Source organism: Balaenoptera physalus, assembly GCF_965194825.1.
Source record: "Balaenoptera physalus genome assembly, chromosome: 3".
NCBI lineage: Eukaryota > Metazoa > Chordata > Mammalia > Artiodactyla > Balaenopteridae > Balaenoptera > Balaenoptera physalus.
This window is the reverse complement of record NC_138890.1, coordinates 71,181,077-71,202,787: the sequence shown is the minus strand read 5'-3', so window position 1 is coordinate 71,202,787 and position 21,711 is coordinate 71,181,077. Positions and strand designations below refer to the sequence as shown.

Below are 21,711 nucleotides of genomic sequence, written 5' to 3'. Positions count from 1 at the left end.
CTTACACTGACTGGAGTTAGCCCAGATACGAAACAAGAAAGGTCTTTTCACATCCACTTGATAGCAACTTCTTCACGCAGGGATGAAGAACATTTAGAACTCATTTTTTTTTTCTAGAACACCCAGAATTTACCCACATGAAAACCACAAATCCAAATCAATCCCCCCACCACCAAATGTAAATAAACCCTGTAAAATAAATAATTTCAAAAGCAGTTTTTATACTGAGAAATGATGATGAAATATTACCCCTTCCTCAAAGGCACTACTATAGACTGAATATTTGTGTCCATCTAATCCCTCCATCTGATGGCATTTGGAAGTGGGGCCTTTGGGAAGTGATTAGTGCCCTTATAAAAAAGACCTCAGAGAGCTCCCTTGCCTCTTCCACCATGTGAGGACACAGCAGCAAGATAGCCATCTATGAACTAGAAAGTGGATCCTCTGCTGCTGCCTTGATTTTGACCTTCTCAGCCTTCAGAACTGTGAGAAATAAATTTCTGCTGTTGTTAGGTCACCCAGTCTATGGTATATTTTTTTATTGGAGTATAGTTGATTTACAATGTTGTGTTAGTTTCAGGCATACAGCAAAATCAATCAGTTATACATATACATATATCCACTCTTTTAGATTCTTTTCCCATCTAGGTCATTACAGAGTACTGAGTAGGGTTCCCTGTGCTGTACAGTAGGTTCTTATTAGTTATCTATTTTATATATAGTAGTGTATATATATCAATCCCAATCTCCCAATTTATCCTTCCCCCTCTCCCCCTCTGGTAACCACAAGTTTGTTTTCTACATCTGTGGCTCAACTTCTGTTTTGTAAATAAGTTCATTTGTACCCTTTTTTGTTTTTCAGATTCCACATATAAGCGATAATCATATGATATTTGTCTTTCTCTATCTGACTTACTTTACTCAGTATAACAATCTCTAGGTCCATCCATTTTATGGTATTTTTGTTGTAGCTACCCCAACAGACTAAGACAGGCACATAAAATAAATTTTACCTTCCTCTGCCAATCAGGAGAGAATATTCTTCTAGACCTTGTGATGGGCTAAAGGGGAGCTATATTTTATTTCAGTCTTACAGTGACTTCTGCCTAGAGTTGCTAAGGAGTTAATATCTTTGTGCACGATTTTTTAATGGTTGACTCTGGCAGAAGAAAGAAAACCATAAAACCATCCAGGAGTCTTGCAACAGGTGTTCCACTACCTTATTTAAGGATTATAATTTCCAAAGCTGATCTCTAATCAAGCCTTGACAGAAGGGCCTCCCTCTGGCTGTCCCCCAGAGTGCCTTCCCATGCCTTTGGGGGAATCCTTCATCGATGAGCTCAGGATGCAGTCAGACTGCTAAGTCTTTTATAACATATCAACCAAATGTTTCTTTCAGAGTTTGACAAATGATTTCTACTCTTTTTTGCACAGGTAGAATGCCCAGAGAAGTGTTCAGAGCCCCCATGAAAAAATCTTTTCGGAACACCAAAACTCAAAAAAAAAAAAAAAAAGAAAGAAAAAAGCAACACTTCAATGGAAAATATCATTGTCATCTGTTTCTTGTTATTTTCTTATCTGTGTCTCATCCTTCATTTTGATAGGTGTGGTTTTATTTTTAGACTCTTGTCTTTCTGACTTGAGTGCTCCTGCTGTTGTTTTCTATACGTTTTCACCACCATTCTTGTCAGTACGCTTTTAGTGGGGGATTGTTTGGGTTATTAACCTGGCTGCTCAAGTTTAAGTGCAACTGGCATACATAGTGCTGGGTCCGTGCTTAAAGTACGTGTGTGGAGAGTGTTACGTTTGAAGTGGAGTTTGGGGATTTGGTTGTTCCAGTTACCATTTCCCACGGGGAATGTTTTTGAATACTGTTGTTTTTTGAACCATCCTTGTGGCAGGTCTGATTCATGACTATCAGAACCGGATTGAATTTCTCATCTCCTCTTTTGGAAGAAGTGCCTTTTTATTGGGAGCAGGTTGGAGGAGGGGTTCATTTTGCTGCTGGTTCCAGAACCAGGATTGGAGAAGAGACACAGAAGGCTATCAGGATGTCTACTAATTGCTTTCCAATGCATGTCCTTTCTTTCTCCTGAAGTTACCAGTACTGTTTCCTATAACTTATCTTATCCTGTGTACTGCCAGATCTTTCTATTAGCCCTTTTCCTTTCCTTCTGTGAAAGGATAACCACATGGTGGTGATGTTTTACTGATCCAAATTTCTTGAATGTTTTTTTTCTCCTTGTACATATTTATAGGAGGATATGGGGAACCAGATAAGTTGTGGCACTTTGTTTCTAAGAGCCTGGTTCACATTCTGCACGTGGAATGGATGTGCAGAGCAGAGGAGGACTCTGTAAGCAAAGTGACCGTTGGGGAAATCTTATGTTTGGGTTACATCTTCTTTGCTCGATAAAGCCCACATGACTTCTAAATATTATGCATCTTCATTGGAGATGGCAATTAGGAGAAAATATTTTTTCTGTCCATTTATCAGATAATTTTGATGCCAAACCAAGCCATACTCTGGGGCAACAGCTTCCTGATGGGCAAACATGTCCCAACGGGACTCATATCAACCTGGAGGAAAAGACAATTTAAGTCTCTAGCTTGGAAGAAATGCATGGTGGTGTAAAGAAATTAATTCCAACAAACTCTATCTTTTGTGGGGCTCCTACCTGGGCAACTAAAAAGGGACACATTGAAATTGTCTGGTATTTTCATGATGTCATTGGTTCAATGACAGCAAAGGCTGTTCCCATGGGGCCAGCCTGTCCTGGCACAGAGGACAACAGTGGCAGTCTTTGTCAGGCTCAGTCATCATTCAGGGATGCTCCTTATTCCAACATGATCCTTTACTCCTTTATTTTTCCTTTAATATTCTGTGCTTATCTCATCAATAAACTGTGTGGGCTCTACCTCAGACATAGCTCCTTCCCACCACCTCCACCATATCTCCCTTGGATTACTGCTGTGACCTCCTCCAAAAAGGTGATCTTTTTGCTTGTCCTTATATGGAGGAAGGAACAAGAAAGCTCTCTAGGGTTTCTTTTATAACGGCACCAATCGCATTCAGGAGGGCTTCACTCTCATGACTCAATCACCTCTTGAAATCCCCACCTCCAAATACCATCACCTTGGGGGTTAGGATTTCAACAAATGAATTTGGTGGATCGGGGCAAACACAAACATTCAGCTTATAGCAGATTTTCTGCTTTTAAGGACTCAAGTGATTACACTGGGCCCACCTGGATAATTCAGGATATTTTCCCCATCTTAAGGTCCTTAGCTTTAATTACAGCTGCAAAGTCCCTTTTGCCGTGTAAAGTAACATATTCACAGTTTCTGGGGACATTTTGGGGGTGCTATCATAACTTATATTTTCTAAATATTCTATAGTGAATTTTAAAAATAATTTTTTAATTTAGAAATATAAAAAAGCTATTTAAAAAATAAAAGATTCTCAGACTGAGTTAAAATAATGAGCCAAAAAACCCTCTTTCCATGAAACATATAATATTAATAAGCACCAACCATGAAATTACTGTTTCTTTGTTGACTGGTTAATGTATATGAACATTAATTTTAATTACAGTGTTTTGGTTCACTTATTCATGCATAGAAATGTTAAGTTTATGATAGATAGTTACTATATTTGGCCAAGCATATACTGCAGGATGTTGTTTACTTGTGCTAATTTTATAAATTTTCCTTATTTTATGGGCTGTACATCCAATAACTTCATTATGAATAAAGTACAGGTTTGGAGAAGTTACATTATCCTGAAATGACTTCAATCAATGATAACTTTGGTTTTTATAAAGGTCACCTGATAGAGGTGTAGTTTTTTTTTTAAGGAAAATAAATTTAATAGGTTAAGTAATTATTCCTGCAATATCATAATTGCAAGTTTCTTACTATCTTTTAAAGATGCTTTTTAATAACCATTTAAAAAGCAACATGATAAGTGATTTCTCTGTTAAGATCATGAATATACATCAAAGGATGAATGAAAATAATCAATTGTCCTAATACCATGCAAATGAGCACTTGTAGCTTGAGAAAAAAATTGCAGTACAGCCTCACTGGAAAAGTGCCATATCTCAAAACAGTTTAGGTGACCTATATGAGAAAAGAATCTAAAAAAGAATGATTATATGTATAACTGAATCACTTTGCTGTACACTTGAAACTAACACAACATTGTAAATCAACTATACTCCAATAAAATTAAAATTAAAAAAAACCAAACAAAGCCCCAAAACAAACAAAAAAACAGTTTAGGTGACATTGGAGATAGCATACTTTGGAAATCTGTGTTAAATGATTTAAAAAGTGCAGCACATACATAGGGCAAATATGCATGCAAGGAATGTAAATAAAAATAGTTTATAAAATGTGAGTGTAGAGAAATAAAATATGTTAAATCAATATATTATTTTAGATATTATACCATCTTGAAATAGGTGAGTAACTAAACTGGAAAACAGAAAGTAAACATTATTTTATACAGTTCCTAACATTTATAGATTCAATTTGGCCCTGCACTCACTCCCTCTCTCCCTTTTTAATAGTCTCAGTTGGGAACATGGGAGCTTGCTTACACTTGGGATTGCCTCATATTCAGGCTTGTATGTTACATAGGAGGCATGATTTGTTTGAGGATTTGTCAGGGGACAGCTATCGGATGGAGTCAGGGCCAGGGGCTCAGCAACACAACTCGTCATCTTGGCTTTTTCTGATTCCAACATGATTTCAGTTTCCTCTTTTGAAGAGGATCAAGCAATCAGGCAATTAGATTCCTTGCGGCAGAAATGGCTGCTATTAAGAGCACTCTGGAGAGACAGTCACGTGTCACTGGCTTTCCCTTCCTTCATCAACCCTCAGAAGAGACTTGAAGAAGTGAGGGAAGTGGATGTTTATAGTTTGCGGACAAGATCTATGCTATAAAACAGAATTGCTTTTACTATCAACAGCAAAAGGGAACTTACAGATATATAAACCTTTGGGGCCTGGTTGATATCATTCCTCTATTTTGTTTTTGCTGTAAAACAAATATGAGGAAGAGGTAGAGACATAAAGTAGATAGAAACAAATTTAGAACAGACACCGGAAAGCTTTTTTTTTTTTTTCCTATTCTGAAAACCATTTGTGTGTAGCAGGACCAAGGAGACAAGGGTGAAGAATTAAATCGCGAGGTTGCTGGAGAAATAGTTAGCTGACATAACTGGCATTTGGAGAAGCTGGCTTTTTAAGATGTGAATTAGTTTTGTTAGGCCAAATGCATTTATTCCTTCAAAAACATCTTGTGTAATTATTTATTCGACACAACATTTCACGTGCATGTACTCAATCAGCCCATGAAACAGTTTAGCAGAATATTGCTGGAAAAGCAAAGGATGACAGCATGGAAAGAAACAATTAAAGTGGCTGACAGCATTTAATTTATCTCTTTTACTTAGCTGGGCTATATCCAGGCTGCTTGGGGCCGTTGGGCATAATCCTCGGGGATCATGAATGGTTCTTACTGCAGTTTTCCTTGGTCCTTTGTGAAATGTAAAAATTTGCCTCCTGGGCAGAGCAGACGCCAACGTGCACTTCAGTAACAAAGAGCCCTGGCTGTAGTTTCCCTCTCCTGGGATGGAGGCCAGTGTGCCCAACCCAACTCCATCCTGCCTAAACCAGAGAGATGGGGAGTATGCAAGAAATAATGAATGAAAGTGGCAAAGCTCTTGTGAACGGCAGACCCAAGTTGGCTTAGATATTCATGGTAATAGAGGACACCAGAGGTGCGACGGAGAAAAACTCGGTTCCTTCTTCTTGACATCATTAAAGCAGCTGTATTCTATGTCCTATGCTTGGAGAGTCCCACAGTTCTATTCCTCATAATAATCCTAGGAGTAGGGTAGATATTAGCATTCTTAAGATGAAAGCAACAACTTGTTCTAACAACTAAAGTAACTGATTGAAAGGAGAGCTCAGAGAATTTTGGGAAAACTGAAGAATCAGGCTTAGAAAGAAGATAGAAGGGAATAGTTCCTGGGATCTAGATTGCTGGAACTGACCCACACTGTCATTGGGGTACTGTTTGGATGAATACAAGAGCTATTATCTGCTCTTGCATTATTCTGGTCAAGTCTCAAGTTTTGTGGAGAGAGAATCTAATGGGGGCAAGTGGAGATCCTTGAAGTCCTAATATGACTGTATGCGATGGTGGCTGGGTAGTTACCCAAAGTAAAATTGGTATGTTGTCACAAAGCACCTGGAAAGGATGCTGGAAAGGCAAAAAATGCAGATGTGCCACAAACGGAAACTTAGAAAACTTAACATAACTTGACTAATACCACCCAGTGAATGAGTGGCAGCCAGGATACAAACACAGTTCTTTTTTTGCCTCAAAGCCTACCATTTTCCCACTCTGCCATGCTACCTCTCAGATACACAGGTGGACAAGGGTCATGTAAACCATTTGTTTTGTCATCGTTTGCAACAAAGTGACTAAAGTGAAGGAAGAGATGAAGATTGGAGGGTGTGGTGAGTAGATATGGGTGGGAAAGGAGAAGATTTTATTTTATTTTTTTTACATCTTTATTGGAGTATAACTGCTTTACAATGGTGTGTTAGTTTCTGCTGTATAACAAAGTGAATCAGCTATACGTATACATATATCCCCATATCTCCTCCCTCTTGCATCTCCCTCCCACCCTTCCTATCCCTGGGACAACGTGAGAGAGTGGCATGGACTTATAAATACTACCAAATGTAAAATGGAGAGCTAGTGGGAAGCAGCCGTATAGAAGATTTGATTTTGTTAGCAAAAAATTTTCACGATACTTTTCTTAAGTACCTTCCTATCTAGGCATCCTTGATACTCCTCTCTTCTGGTCTTTATCACTTCTCCACTTTCTCTTTCTCCCAGATGCTCTGACAGCTCCTCATATTCTATTTCCCAGGGCTTGGTCCTAGGTCCTCTCTTCTCCATCAACTCTCATCCATACACCAATGACCATCACTAGCTATTGACTAAAGGATAAAGTTCAAATGGCTCAGCAAGTCCTTCAGGGTTCCTCATGTCTAAGCCCCATACTACCTAATAATCTTCTCTTTTGTTCTTTATGGTACCATAATTCAAGACCCACTGGCCTATCTTTTCTTTGTGTTCCAATAGGCCATCCACGCTATCGCTTCCAAGGTTTGTTCATCTTATTCTATCTTCGAGGAAATCCTTCCAACTTTCTACCTTGTATCCAAATCTGCCTCATTCTACAAGGTCCAGCTCAATTCTCACCATCTCCAAAAGACCATCGCCAGTAGCTCTACATTTCAATGGCCACTTGCTTTTTCAAGACAAAGTCTGGGGGACTTTCCCGGCGGTCCAGTGTTTGAGACTTAGCCTTCCGGTGCAGCGGGGTGCGGGTTCAATCCCTGGTCCGGGAGCTAAGATCCCACCCACACGCCTCACGGCCAAAAAACCAACACATAAAACAGAAGCAATATTGTAACAAATTCAATAAAGACTTTTTAAAAAAGAAAGTCTGGGGCATTTGTCTGGGCCCTTAACCACATACCACTTCATAATCTTATGTGGTTATCTTGTTTCCCTGAATTGATTGTAGGCTTTTGGAGGGAAAAATCTTTTTAGGACTGGGTAATAACTACCCAACAAATATTCACACAATCAGTTTGTTTCAAAAACAAGAAGTGTGTAATCTGTGTCTTAAGAAAAAAAGTTATTGGGCCTCTTCTCCCACCCACGACACTACAGAAGCAACAGCAGCTTCAGTTCAGGTTTGGACGGGGGTGTCCCCTCATGTGACAAATCCCAATTATAGTCAGCCTTCCCAAAGAGCTTTCAATCTACTATCATCTTGGGTAAGATCTATGGGGCTCCCTAGGAAGGTGCAGAATAGCAGCATAAATCAAGAAAGTCCTCCAGAGAGAAGGGAAGGTACCTCCAGAGTGACCCCCAGAAATCTGTCCAGATGATGTCCAGTGAAATCATTACTGTGAAACTACCCATGCCTTGGACGAGGCCCAGCTCCCCAGGTGGTCCGTGGTGTCCTGTGGCCATCCACTACTACCCAAGGCGGTAGATCCTATGGAGAGTCTTAGAATCCTCTCCCTCCTTTCATTTACTCATTGACTATTTCCTGGCCTTGGCTCTCTGAATTACCAGAACGACTAAGGTACAGATTCATCTCACATTTAGTTCTTAGGTGCTGATACATGACCATGGGTCTTAGACTCTGTCTCAGGCCTTACAGTCATGAATGCACAGGCCCGAGGCTCTAAGTTCATCCCTGCATGAATGGGTTCCCTCAATACAGGGGTGCTGGGGTGTGGAAGGAAGGCGGTAAACCCAGGAGCAGAAACCTAGGCAGCCTGAGCAGGCCAACAGGCTGCTTTTTTGACATGTTTCTCAGGAATTGGCCATTCACAGCCTTCACTGCTATTTCCTTAATGGAACTCACACATGTAGCAGTAGTTGTCTGGGGAAGGCTTGTAGTGCTAACTTTCCCTATGGTTTGCTCTCAGAATCGTGTAAAGCGTTTTCCTGTTTTCCTTTGGAAAATGTCTACACTACATCCTGACATTTCATCTGCAGCCCTAACGGGGGTGACTAATATGAGCTGTTGGTTCTTGGCTCTTTCAAAAGTAAGCCAGCTTAATCTAGTAATATCTTTCTTAGGCTCACAGGAAAAGGAAAAAAGTGACAATTAAGCAACACAAGCAACTAGTGTGCTTTCCTTAAGTGTTCTTACTGAAACAAAAGTGTATGTGTTTTTTTTTTAACGTTTTGAAGGTCTGGTTTAAATAAAACATTTAACCCTTTGAAAGTCAGAGCTCTAGCGTGCTTTTAAGACAGCACGTGATTTAGGTGGGGTCTACTCTGTGGCAGCCAGTATCTTGGCATTCTAGTGTATATACAAACCTCTGGTCTACAGGAGGTTGGGTGCAGTTACACAGAGGGTGGGGTAGACAAAACAAAAAGCAGTGCTTGAATCGTGCTTGGAAAACATTTTTGGATTCAATGTGAGCCAAAACCATGGGAACTGGCCTATATCCTGAGGGTTTAAAAGAGATCCAAGTAGGCTGACCATGTAGTGGAAGTATGAATAGTACCAGACTACAACTGTGCAGCCAGGGTTCTGGTCTCACCTGGGTGGAAACTAGCAGTACAATTAGCTCGGTTATGAATCTGGGCCTCAGTTTCCTCACATGTACATATGAGTAGGTTTCCAAAGGCCTCTGTAGCTCTGACTTTCCATGGCACTACATCACTCTAAAAACGATTATTAGATGTCTGTGTTCTCCTTCACGTTTGGTTTCCTAGGCATCTGTAGATAGGAGGGCTCCGGTTGTGTTGGTGGCCTGAACTTCCAGGGCTGTAGCTGGTGACTCCAGTAAGTGAAGAGCACAGTGGAGACTGTAAACTCTCATGACCACACCAGGCCTTCTCCCTAGAGGTACAGACCACTTAGGAGACACGTCCTGGATGCTGGTTATCCCATACAGTTCAGTGGGAAGGTCGTAATTTCAGGGCCACACTTGGGAAGGAGTTCTGTGTGAATATGGGGGTATATTCTACCCCATACTGTGGCTGTAGGAACGGTGGGAGGAGGAAGAGGAAGAAGAGCAGCTGACAGTTACTGCGTGCTTGCTGTGTGCTCAGCCCTCCGCCGACTGCGCTGCCTGGACTGTCTCACTGTGTTTTCTCAGCCACACTGAAGGAAAGCATCATCCTAGGAAAGAAACCAAGGCTCAGGGACATCGTGTAGCTTGTTGGATTGAGTCCGTCCTTTTAACTCCTCTTTCGTTTACAGCTAATTGGACATGAATAAAAGTGCCTTGCACATCACACCAGGACACCCAGGAGGCTTCTACCCACCCGTCCATCCAAAAGTGGGGCGGATAGGCTCTCAGAGGGGGCAGCATATCCAAGGGAGTCGGTGAGCTTGTCCTATCCCCCACTTGCTAAACTCAGGCCGGCCTGATCTGAAGATCTCTTTCTTTTACCTGCGAAGTGATACTGTCTCAGTGGCTGAAATGCTGAATTTAGTGAGCTGCTCATTGTGTTTCAGGACTCTCGCTCTGTACATCAGATGGATTTTCAAAGAGAACTAAGGTCAGAAACACGTACTTCTTATTAAGCAAGAAAACCATGGCTTTGTATTTATTTGAGAAAGCTATCATGCTAAAAAATAAAATAAAATAAAATAGAACCATAAGCTAGATATCAAAGGCAGGCTTGGCTGAGATTGCAAAACAGCTGTCACCTTCACTTCCTGTGGGGTGTTAATGAATCACCATATTTCCCGTCTCTTTAGAAGTAACGATTCCTAAAGTTTCCCCTTTATTTTTTTAAAAAACATGGGCTATATTTAACCTTTCCCAAAGGATTTGTCTTTGTCTTTAAACAGTTTCCAGTAATCCCCTCAAGGCCCCAAAGATGTGTGATTTAGACTCTTTCCAAAGTCTTTGGAGCATGAAAGAAAGTGGCTGTTTGAATAAATTATGTACATTCATTCTCTTGTGGACTATTGTAAATTAGAAGTTCAAGTGAGCCACAAGCAGCGTGGAAAGAAGTGAACAGAATTGATTCTTTCAAAGAGAAGGGAAATATTCAGATTTCCAGCCTCTTCTTGAGAAACATGAATATTTCTGAACTACTTATCTATCGAACCATGTGAAATTACCATTTTGTAAGTCAAACATGGCCAAATATTGGGCATTCCTCATGGTTCAATTTAACATATGAATTGACTCATTTCCCTTGAAGCATCAAGGATATGAACCAAAAGGTCTCAAACTGATGCTCTGTAAATTTTAGTTGTGTTCCCCACCCTCTACCATAAGCATTTATTCTTGAACCAAGAAGGCAAAACAAAACCTTAGAAGGGACAGATCTATGAATTATCCTGTTTGATATTCCTAGATAATGAAAAAGGGCAGATGTTAGAATTTAGAGTAAAATCCTTATATATTACCTTAAATTATTTTCAATGTTCATGTGCAAATGAACCTTCACCTACCACAAATAAGGAACAAAATAAAAAGTACTAAATGGGCCTAAATTTTTAAAAGCTCCAAATCTAAATGCTAGTGGAAAAGGAATTCATGTCAGCTGAAGACCAAATTATTGCTTATTATTTTACTATTACATGTACCTGCTGGATTTGGTTTATATGTCTGGGCTTACATTATTAATTTAGTCTTGTGTGAAGTTTTCTGTAACTTAGCCAAGGTAATTTCTGAGGGGACAGTTAATGAGAAAGACAAAATGGTACAGGATATATCATTAGCATTTAGTTACGAGAGAGGCACAAACTAATCACGGCTGCGTCAGTGCTCACAATAACAGAGTCGTAATAAAGCTATCAGACGTGCCCAAAAAGGTTCTTCCTGGAAGAAGCATCTCGAAGTAGTCATTTCCTTCTAGTACATTCTTCTGTGTAAAGCACCTAATGATTTTTTTTTTTTTCTCTTCTCTGTAAAGCACCTAATGGTGTGGATTCTCGAACTTCCTCCAGAGCAGGTTAAAGCTAAACTAAGAGCGCTGTTGCTCAACATTCAAAGTCAGAGTCAAATTTGGTTCCAGGTAATTTCATATTACAGCACTCACGCTGTACCAGTAACAGATGCCAGATGAAACTGAAGACGCATGTTAAGTTTTAAAGGATGCCTCAAGGCAAATACTTCCCTTATTCCATGCAGCTAATTTCTGGTTGGCTAAGAACAGCATTAAGATCAGTCATAATATTTCCTTGTTTTCTTATTCCTTGGATGAAAAATTTCAGCACACACATTCTCAAACTTTGTATAGAATTAACTTCAGAGAGTGTCTGTTCTCATTTCAGCTGTGTATCAGAAGAGAGCCCCTGTTAAACGACTTCTCCTATCTATATACTTGTCCTGTGAGGACAGTGTACAACACTGCAAGCGACAGGAAGCTCTCTTCCTGTTATTTTTGGTAAAGGTGCCATTTGGCCTGGGGTATGCCTGCTGCATACTTTTGCCTAAAAACTCAAGTTCAGGAAAACCCTAAGAAGGAAGACTCTTTAAGAGAATGTTTCACTTCCTCACAGGTGTTTTAGGGTGCTTTAACACAATGGCACTCAAACCACAGGTGAGGACGAAGTGAAGAGATTCTGAGGTCTCTAGGAAGATGGGTCCTTGGAGGCTTAGAGTCTACGCAGAAGTGAACAACCAACGGCCTTGACTATGTCCTTCAATTTGAATATGACCTTACATTGTAATTGTCAGTTGAACACTGCTGCTTACTTTGTGTCACAGACTTGACAGCAGTTGCTTGTTTTCTTGTAAATGTGCCTGGCTTTCCTTCTGGTACTTTCCTACAGGTCCCTGTAAGCAAAGCCCCCAGCCCCTCCCGCAGACAAAACAGGGGGTTGTAGTCCCATAAAACTCTCAGTCGGAAAGCTACCCCAAAATAAGCTTTATTGCAAGAAAAGTGTCATATTTGATACACAGACCTACGAAAACAAACAAAACCAAAAGCCATAAGTTTTTCCTCATAAACACTTGATTACAAATTTACACTGTTTGTTTTTTTAGTTATTAGAAAACAAAACGAAGTCCCAAACTGGATCTAACTGGTGACTAATCTTTGGTCAGCACAGGTGTGAGAGGAACAACCCAGAGCCTGCATGTGCTTTGGCCATTTCACATATGAGGTTTGGTCACTGGTCCAGGGACAGGTTCTTGGGTTGAGAAGAACGCGGGGACGTACTCTTATTAGCACATCCTGGTACAATATCTTTTTAAATGACTAAAGCAAACTAAACATCAATTCATTGTACAAACATCTTTCATACACAATAGGCTATGATAAAACGAGACATATGGTGTATAACTACAGTATTAATGAAAATTCTAAAAAAAAATGGATTTAAAAAAAAACAACATATATTCCTTGGCTGTACTGCATGATTTGTTTGCACATATGGCAATCCTGAAATAGCTTGAACATAATAAATGCACCATTAATCTAAGACAGCACCAAACACTACAGAACGCCAGGTGTTCCTTTCCGAAGGAACAGCAGTTCTTCAGCTGCCTACAATACCACAAGTATGCAGCACGCCCTGGGTAAGAATGAGGTGTTGTGGGTAGCACATGTGCTTCCTTGAGGTTATGAGAAGGAAATACAGTACGGTTTGGCCTGCAACGCTACTGGTCTCACAAGCAGTCAAGGTATTTTGCTACAGTGGTTGTGCTTCATCTTCTGTTGCCTGGTGTGTCTGGTGATGTGAAATATCATCACAATGAGCTGCTCTGGCTTTGGTCTCCTTTATAAAGGATCTAATGACACATTGATTACACTGCCCGTTCAGCTCTGTGAGGCTTCCTTTAAAATAATCAGATGTGTACCAGTTGGATGACTGGCAGAAAACCAACGGAAACACCTCTTGAGTCTACTGAATTTTTTAAAAAGCACCTCTAAAAGAAATAGCTCAAATTTATAAATCTAAAGAAAAACAAGTGAGTTTCCCTTTTTGTTTACATAGTTTGTTCATTTCTCCATATATTACTGCATTAAAAATAAATAAACATCTATATTTTTTTAATTAGCAACTATAGCAAAATACCCAAAGTGTTACAGACTGCTAACAGGAAAAAAAAAGCTCACATTATTTTTGTGCATTTAGTGCCATATGCTGATCTCTTGAATATTTAGGTTTTTTTTTTTTTAATATATTTTAAAGTGAAGTTATATAGAAAATACAGTAACCACGGTTGCCTCTGTACTCAAATCTTTGGCCACACCAGAGTCTAATTATCACTCCCTGTGAGGGTCAACATTCTAAAGTCTGAGACAGGGAGGAAAGAAATAAAAGTCTTTTTTTTTCCTCTTTAAAATTAGTCATTGATTTCTCAGAGGCTTCTGAAGGCTGGCTGTGCAGGGATTTGAGCCTGGAACCAAGTCTGCAAGGGGTTAATAGAGTTGAATCTGCAGCCTCATTCTGAGAGCCTCCCCGAGCTCCCCTAGGAGGTAGTCGTCCTCATTGCTATCTTCCAGTTTCTTAAGCTCCTTTTTCTTGTAGAGAGGGATGCTAGTGATTTCCAGTGTGTGTGTGCCAGGCACGAGCTTCCTCTTGGCTGTGTGCAAGTAGCTGAGCCCATTCCTTTGGTGGATGCGGAAGATGCCATCGTCATTCCCTTGGGAGATGACATAGCGGATGTGGTTGTTGAGTGGCTCAATGGCGGGCATGAGTTCTAGGATGTGCTCCTTAGAGCCAAGGCCGGAAAGGTTGAACTTCATTTTCATGGGGCTGTCCATGTCGACGCTCTCCAGGCTGATCTGTTCAACCTGGAGAAAGAGCAGGAAACGATGTGGGAAGAGCTTCGACAGCACAGGTAGATGACTCAAAAGGAGCCTGCTGTCGGGGTACAGCCACAAGGACGATGTATCTCTGCCCCCTCCTCACTCTGCTTGTAACTTACTGTCGGCTGGGAGAAAAGGTCAATTCCACAGAGTATGCCCTGTAAATCTTTACGACTTCTCACTCAGCCTTATCCAGGTAAAGTTACAGGTCTGGGCCCACGGGGAGCACTCACATTTCAAGTTTTTTTTGTTGCGTTTATGGAATATCATGCTTATTAATAATAAACAAGAGACAATTTAGGAAATGACTGTAATTTTTTTTTTTTTTTTTTGCTGGAGTTAAAACGAGAAGTACAGCTGTTATCCAACAGCAGGGACTGTCCCCAGAGGGCTCTTCACTCCGAAGGCCCAGGTTGATTTTATGGTCACAAACCATGAGTGAGTGTCTTTGCTGGGAGCTGTTAGTGCAGAGGGAGGGACCTGCGGAGTCGTCAGGGCTCAGGTTTGAACCAGCTTTGGTAAAAAGCCAATAGGGCACGGCCCAGATGAACCAAGTCTCCCTCAGTCAGTGGTATGGGAGGTTTAGGAATGCTATTTCAGTAAGACAGGCAAAAAAAAAAAAAAAAAAAAAAAAAAGTCAATGCTTTGAGTGGGCGCCTGCCAAGAACTTGAGAAAAGTGGCGCAGAAGTGCCCCCATCAGTGTGCAGACAAAATCCTGTCCCCAGAACTACGATGGGAAGGCTTTATGAGCAGAATTTCTGGATTTGTAGTTTGGGATACTTGATGAATATCTCAGTTGGCATATTTAAATATCAGTTAGACACCCCAGTCTAAGCAAGGTAAATGTAATGCTGGCCTATTTATTATTATAAAATAGAACCAGAGACTTTTTGGCTAGCGAAGTCTATCTAGTCTTACAAATAAGTTTCTGAGGCCCAGAAAACTGAAACAAATTGCCCAATTCACACAGCCAGTGAGTTGAAGACTAGGTTTTTTGATGGGGAATTCTGCAGTAACACTAACTGACAAGGATGGTACTCTCCCTGATGTCTGGGGGAAAACATCTCCAGATACCGGGTACTATTCGGAGAACACGTACGATGCTTATGCCAGGCACCATTCCAGGAGCTTCACAGTAATCACTCAATCTTCTTGTCAGCCTTCAGAGATAATTATTTTTATTCCCATTTCACAGGTGAAGAAATTGAGGTAGAGAGAGGTTAAGTAAAATGGCCCATGTAACATGGGTAGTAAGTAGGGAGGATCAGGGAACATATTCAAAATCAGGAAGTCTGTGGCCCGCCCCTTTAACCACTCTGCTAAATACTATGAACAGCAAAGACATGGCAGCAGCAGGCAATTCAGATCTTCAGCTCCTTACAAAATATAAGTTATGTGGAGATAAACTCTTTATGGGAGGAACACCTGTCTTATAAATATTACAATATAAGACCTAGTTGGCTTACCTACTGAAAATTAAAATCAGCCCAGTGCACTACATATGTATACAACAGAACTGGACAGATTCAAAATAATTTTGGTTTTTGAATCATTTCAAAATAATTATTTCCTAGAAGGACATATTATTGCCTTCTGGCACAAATCAAAGAATGAAAACATATGATCTGAAACTGTGAATCTTAAAGTCTCCCAGTCCTTGTGTTTTGAGCTAAAAATGCCTCTAATTTTAATTTACTTGTCTCTGCCATAGTGTGTCCATGAATTTAGCCAATAAATTTCATGACAGTTTTAGCTTCACTGAGGCTGAAACCGACATAAAAGTTTACTGCAAAATATACGTGACTCCATATGGATAAGATCTGGTGACAAAACAAAGTGAGGTTACTCACAGCAGTGGGTTTGGGTTCATAAAGACTTCTCTTCTGTCTGCTGTCTTTCTTAGAGTATCCGTTGATTTTGCACTCATAGCATGCTTCCGGGGACAGAGCGTTCTCTTCATCCACTTCTGCATCCACCGACAGGTACTGCCCTTTGTTAAATCCCATTCCTGAGACACAGTGGCTATTTGCAATAGGATGCAAGGTGATGTTAGACTTCATTATAATGTTGACTACTGTTTTCCAGAGGTAGAGCAGAGATTTTTCCAAAATAAGAAACCCACAAAGCAAACCCTAAGATCATAAATATAAAAACCTAATAGTCTTGGTAACTCTTTTCTTCAACACTTAATACGTGAGATTCTCCTTTATTTTGAACAGCAAATTTCTTCTAAGAGTGAGCCCCAAGTTTCCCCAGTTTTCAATCCTAATTAGACTGAAGCACTATGTGTAGTTAAATCAAGAAGATAAAAGCAAAGTATGAATTTCCAAAGAGAGTGCCAGAAGTTCTTTTGATTCAAAAGCCTGAAGCCTATGTTTGCTGCTCACAACAAAGCTCTCTGCTTTACCAACTGAGATTTCTGAACTCCAATTCTGGTTAGTGAAAGAGTCAGCGAGCTGGCTCTAAATGACCCTTGTCTACACCAAGACTTTTGTTTCAAGCATTATTATGTACCCACAGTGGACATACTAGTTCACGACCCTCAGTGTCTGACTCACACACTGCTCCTTCTGAGGAGGGTGACCCTGACTGACTCCTAAACTCTTATCTTCTGTGCTGTTGAGCACTGGCTTCCTTGAAGGAAGGATGCAGGTGGCCAGCACCTCATCTGCAGCTGATAGGACTTGAGACACCTGCACTTGGGAAAGTGCGACTAGCTGGAGGGAACCCAGCCTTGTGGAGACAGTGTCACACCAACTAGGTGCATCCTCTCTGTGCAACAAAAAACCAGATGAGCAAAGAGAGGGACAACTCCTTCCTCAGGGAGCATGGAGCTAGCACCTGCCAAAATTCACAGAAGAATCTGGGGTGAAGCCATTTCCATTTGTACTTCTTAACTCAGGTGCCTCTGACAACACGTGAGCCGCAGCATTTTTAGACAACTGCTTGTCTCTGGCCTTGAGGGAATCCAACTGAATCCACTCAGGCCATTTCAAGAGGCAAGAGAGTGATACCTGTATACACGTTCGAGTCTTACGCTCACCACAAAGGAGGTAATCCACATGCCTTCCCATGTGCTTCTTCTTCCACGTGCTTCCTCCTCCCATTCCCTAAGTGCCCTGATCAATGCTTTTCCCTTGTGGGCTTTTAATCACCATTCACTCCCCCCTCCCAGTGCCGGGCGGCCAGGCGGCCTGAACACAGGGAGGGCAGCCTGAGCTGGACCACGCTCGCCTTCCTGTGTGCGGGGAGGTGGAGGGCCTTACCCCTGTCCCACTCTGTAGTAGCCAGGTGGGCAGCCGCAGAGGTAGCCCCCTTCCGTGTTGGAGCAGCCGTAATTGCACGGGTTCTTGGAAGACGAGCACTCGTTCACGTCGTGGCAGGCACTGGAGAACTGGTCGAAGGAGAACCCAGAGGGGCAGGCGCACTTGTAGCTCCCCAGGGTGTTGTAGCAGGAAGCAGAGCCACAGGCATTTGGATTGGAGCACTCATTCTCATCTATGAACATAAAGCAAGAGACTCTTACAAGGGGCAGGGGCAGTGGGGCAAAGAAGAGCCTGAGTTTCAAAGTACCTATGAGTTTCCAGGGGAAATAGCTCTAGAACTGTATTTTTAAAATGTTTACCCTGATGGTCGATTTGCAAAGCCTATGAAATTTTAAAAGACACAACAAGACCCAACAAATCCCCCTAAATTATGACTTAAACAAAACCTTGCCCCGCCCTTTTATATTCTGTTTGTACTAGGTTTTTCTGAATACCCTGGCAGCCTCTGGGGACAGATATTTGCAGTTTGACTACTGAAGAACTCTTCTATTCTCTTATCAGAGGGTTACTTCAAAAGCCTATACTTCAGACAGATTTCACAGAGACAGAAAGCAGATTACTAGTTGCCAGGAGCTGCAGGGAGGGAGAAATGGAGAATGACTTCTAATGGGTATGGGGTTTCTTTCTGGGGGGATGAAGATATTGTGGTGTTGATGTTTCCACACTGCTGTGAGAATATACTAAAAACCACTGAACTGTACATTTTAAAAGGTGAATTTTATGATATGTGAATTATATGTCAATTTTTTAAAAGCCTCTATTTATATCTGTATTTTTATCCATTCTCCCAGCAATTCCCAAAGCCTTCACTATATATGGAAAGAAAAACAGATAAAAAATTTAAATACCTTAAATGAAAATAACTGAAATAAACATTATTTAATTGAAACTTCTGAACCAATAACCTCGTACACTTTTAACACTTGAGAATGCATCAAATGCAGACTTTGCCTTCTGACATGGGTTTGCACCAAGCCATCAGCTGACATAGGTTTTACTAGTTTAATGACTCACATTATACCATAAATGCCTGACAGCAAGATAATTACAGGTTGATACTTTCAGCTGCTCTTATCATTTTTACAAATTCAAAGCTTGATTGTGCTTTTAACTTTGGAGACGACAATTTTGCTCTTAAGTATCTGGTTGATACCTATTTTGTGGCTTGACCCCTGTGGGCTTTATTATAATCCAAAAGTCACCCTGGGCACCAGTCACATTTGGTCCATGGAATTCTTTCAAATTCTCGTGACTGCACTGGAGCATAGTGTGTCTGTTTACCTAATACCTGACAAGTCTATGTTTCAGCCCATGTGGGGAAACAGGCCCATTTGCAATTAGGTGTACCCTTGGGACACAGCAGCTAGCGGGAAGTGCTTATTTGCAGAAGCTCAGTGAGATTACGGAAGATGCAGATGCAATCTCAGTGAAGAGGCCTCTCACACAGGAAATTAAACTTCATTAACTACGGCACAGAGGTTATTGAGAGGGCCGATGTTATTAGGCACATTTCTGTATCGTGATTATAGTTTCAGAATTAAACCAAACTGCCAAATGTAGAATTCCTAATTACTGGATATGAAATGTGCTATGATTACCTAATATGTACAAATTCTTAGCCTTCATTTCATGGGGAGAAAGTATATGAATAAATTCTTAATAACCAGGCTACCTATGACATAAATATAACTATTTTATTTCTACATACGAAAGACTTAGAATTCTGCCTCAAAGGCTCATCTGCTTTTATAATTAAATCTGACATTTATATGTGGTGTTTCTCTCCTAATGGAGAATGTGAGTTAGGTTATAATTTAACAAAATGACCCTGCTATGAATATAGTATTCGACACTGTGTTAGGTAGAATAATTACCAGGCAAAACCAATTAGTTGAATAAATTGCTTTTAAACATACCACTGACAAGAACATTTTTAAATAGGTAAAATTTTTGGAAGCACCAGGATAGACTTCACATTTATATGCTATAACCGTACATCACAGCATAATTCTATAGGCTTAGGTAATCTGACTTTGAAAATATGTTCCTGTTTGAGACCTACTGTGAGCTGACTCAAGCCTCGCTAAACCATGTTCAAGTTATTTTGAAAAGGACATACAAGGAACTAGAAGTTGCTGACACCACATAACCCAAAGCTTCATATACTAAGAAGTAATCATATGCAAATGTTAATAATATTCCCTTATTTTCAATTTGGAATAATAGTCCTGCTTGCATATATTTGAGAATGTTACCTAAATCTGTACAATCTACGTACCAGAATGTTATAAATGTTCTGTGGTAACTGGCTGGAAACTTCTGAAAGTATTCATTTGAATTAAAAACTTTTTTCAATATTAACACGTACAAGAACTGTCGTTTTTCTTAAATTGGTAGTAGTATTAACAACATTGTAGGTTTACAATTTAATATTACTTAAGTTATCTGATACACTAACATTTTTGTCTTTTTACAAGGGGACCCCACTTAAATCTGTCTGAAATACTTCATACTATATTCCCCCCTCAATCATATGAATAACTGAAGGTATTCATACCCATAGTGACAGATAAAAATGATTTGTGGCCTTTCGATTTGCATTTTGTTATAATGCTTGTTATTTTGCTAACTTGTTGCTTTTATTAGTTCCCAATGGGTTGTTTAATTCTCTTACTGCCATATATTTGAGTTAAAATTCCAACTGTGTTCTGTGGGTTCAAGGCAAGAAAGTCAGCAATTTTATTAGAGACCAGCTGGACTGCTCAACCCTGCACAGAAGAACCTCGAATCTTTCAAATTAAACCCCTGCTTCATCTTACTTACCAGGGGCCTGCTGCTTACAGAGGCTCATTTTAGCAGAGCAAGCTAACAAATTAATTCTTGCAGTTGGGGATATCTGCTTATGTATCTTTAGCTTTGAACTCATCTTTGAAACCACTTATCCCTCTGCCCATGGGGGTCTCTCCTGACTACAAGGCACACTGGCCTCTGGCTGGACTCCAGCGTGAGCTGCTCTGGGGTGACTGCCTTGCTTAAGTGCCTATTCCAAGGATCCCACCAAGAAGAACTGGGATACACCACATAGCCCTGACTTTAAGTCAGACCAAATTCAGTGAAAACCTGTGTGGCTATTTTCGCACTAAATGCTTACAGACAGAAACTCCAGGAAACTTAAAAACTTAGAAATTGAGTTGATACTCCATACATGTTCCTAATTCCACTTATGATCACTTTAAAAACAAGAATTTTAGTTAAGCTGACACGTGTGAAATATGAGAGGATCATTCTTTTGCTTTAAGTTCTGTAGAATTAACCAAGAAGCCCGCGGTATTAACCAAATAGAGGGTTGGGCCTCATATTTTATAAACAACACAATAAAATCGTTTCACACTGTTTTAACAGCTATCTAAAAAAGTACCATTCCCTATGTTCTGAAGAGTGTGCCTACACTCTAAACATCTCTGTTTATGAATCAATAAATCAGGGCATAACAACTTCTGTGACATTTTTTTTTCTATGAAGAGAAAAGAAGTAAACTAAACTTATGAAGTTATTTTGATTGACTGCCTAACTCATCATTTTGATAATCCTTTCAAACTCTGTCCTTAACTCCTAGATCATTAGTGGTTTTTGCATTTCCCTCACGAGTGTCTATTTGTGGTGTGGCTAAGCATCTGTCTTTAACCAGGCACAAGGCCACAGCAGACCTGCGATGACTTTCAGAGTTGCTTTCCCTCCTTTGAAATTTGTCTTGATTTTCTCAATTCACTAAACTGTCATTAGAAATTTCTTTTGAGAAGATCACCAAGGATAAAATCAGGTTAATTTATTTAGTGGATTGCTCACAGTAAAATATTTGAAATACACGTGGGGTAATTTAAATAACTACAGAGAAACAGGAAGTACCCCGCTGTTTCTCAGCAGGACCACTGTTCCCCTTTCTGTTCTGCTGTGCCAGCATCCAATGTCACACTGTGTTGGCTGGTGCCTCTATGAAGGGCATTCAAATGGAGCCAAGAAATTAGGCATATGCTAACTAA

At 40.4% G+C, this 21,711-nt stretch overlaps 1 protein-coding gene across 1 annotated transcript in view; it reads right to left on the bottom strand.

Moving 5' to 3' along the window:
• Positions 1–12,846: 12,846 nt before the first annotated feature.
• Positions 12,847–21,711, bottom strand: part of FBN2 (fibrillin 2) — a 222,722-nt gene continuing 213,857 nt past the window's right edge. The window contains exons 63-65 of the mRNA XM_082457817.1: positions 17,612–17,843; positions 16,196–16,367; positions 12,847–14,329 (exon numbers count right to left, since the gene is read on the bottom strand). Coding sequence (XP_082313943.1) covers positions 13,955–14,329; positions 16,196–16,367; positions 17,612–17,843 — 779 coding nt within the window. The 3' untranslated portion in view covers positions 12,847–13,954. The remainder of the gene's footprint in view (positions 14,330–16,195; positions 16,368–17,611; positions 17,844–21,711) is intronic.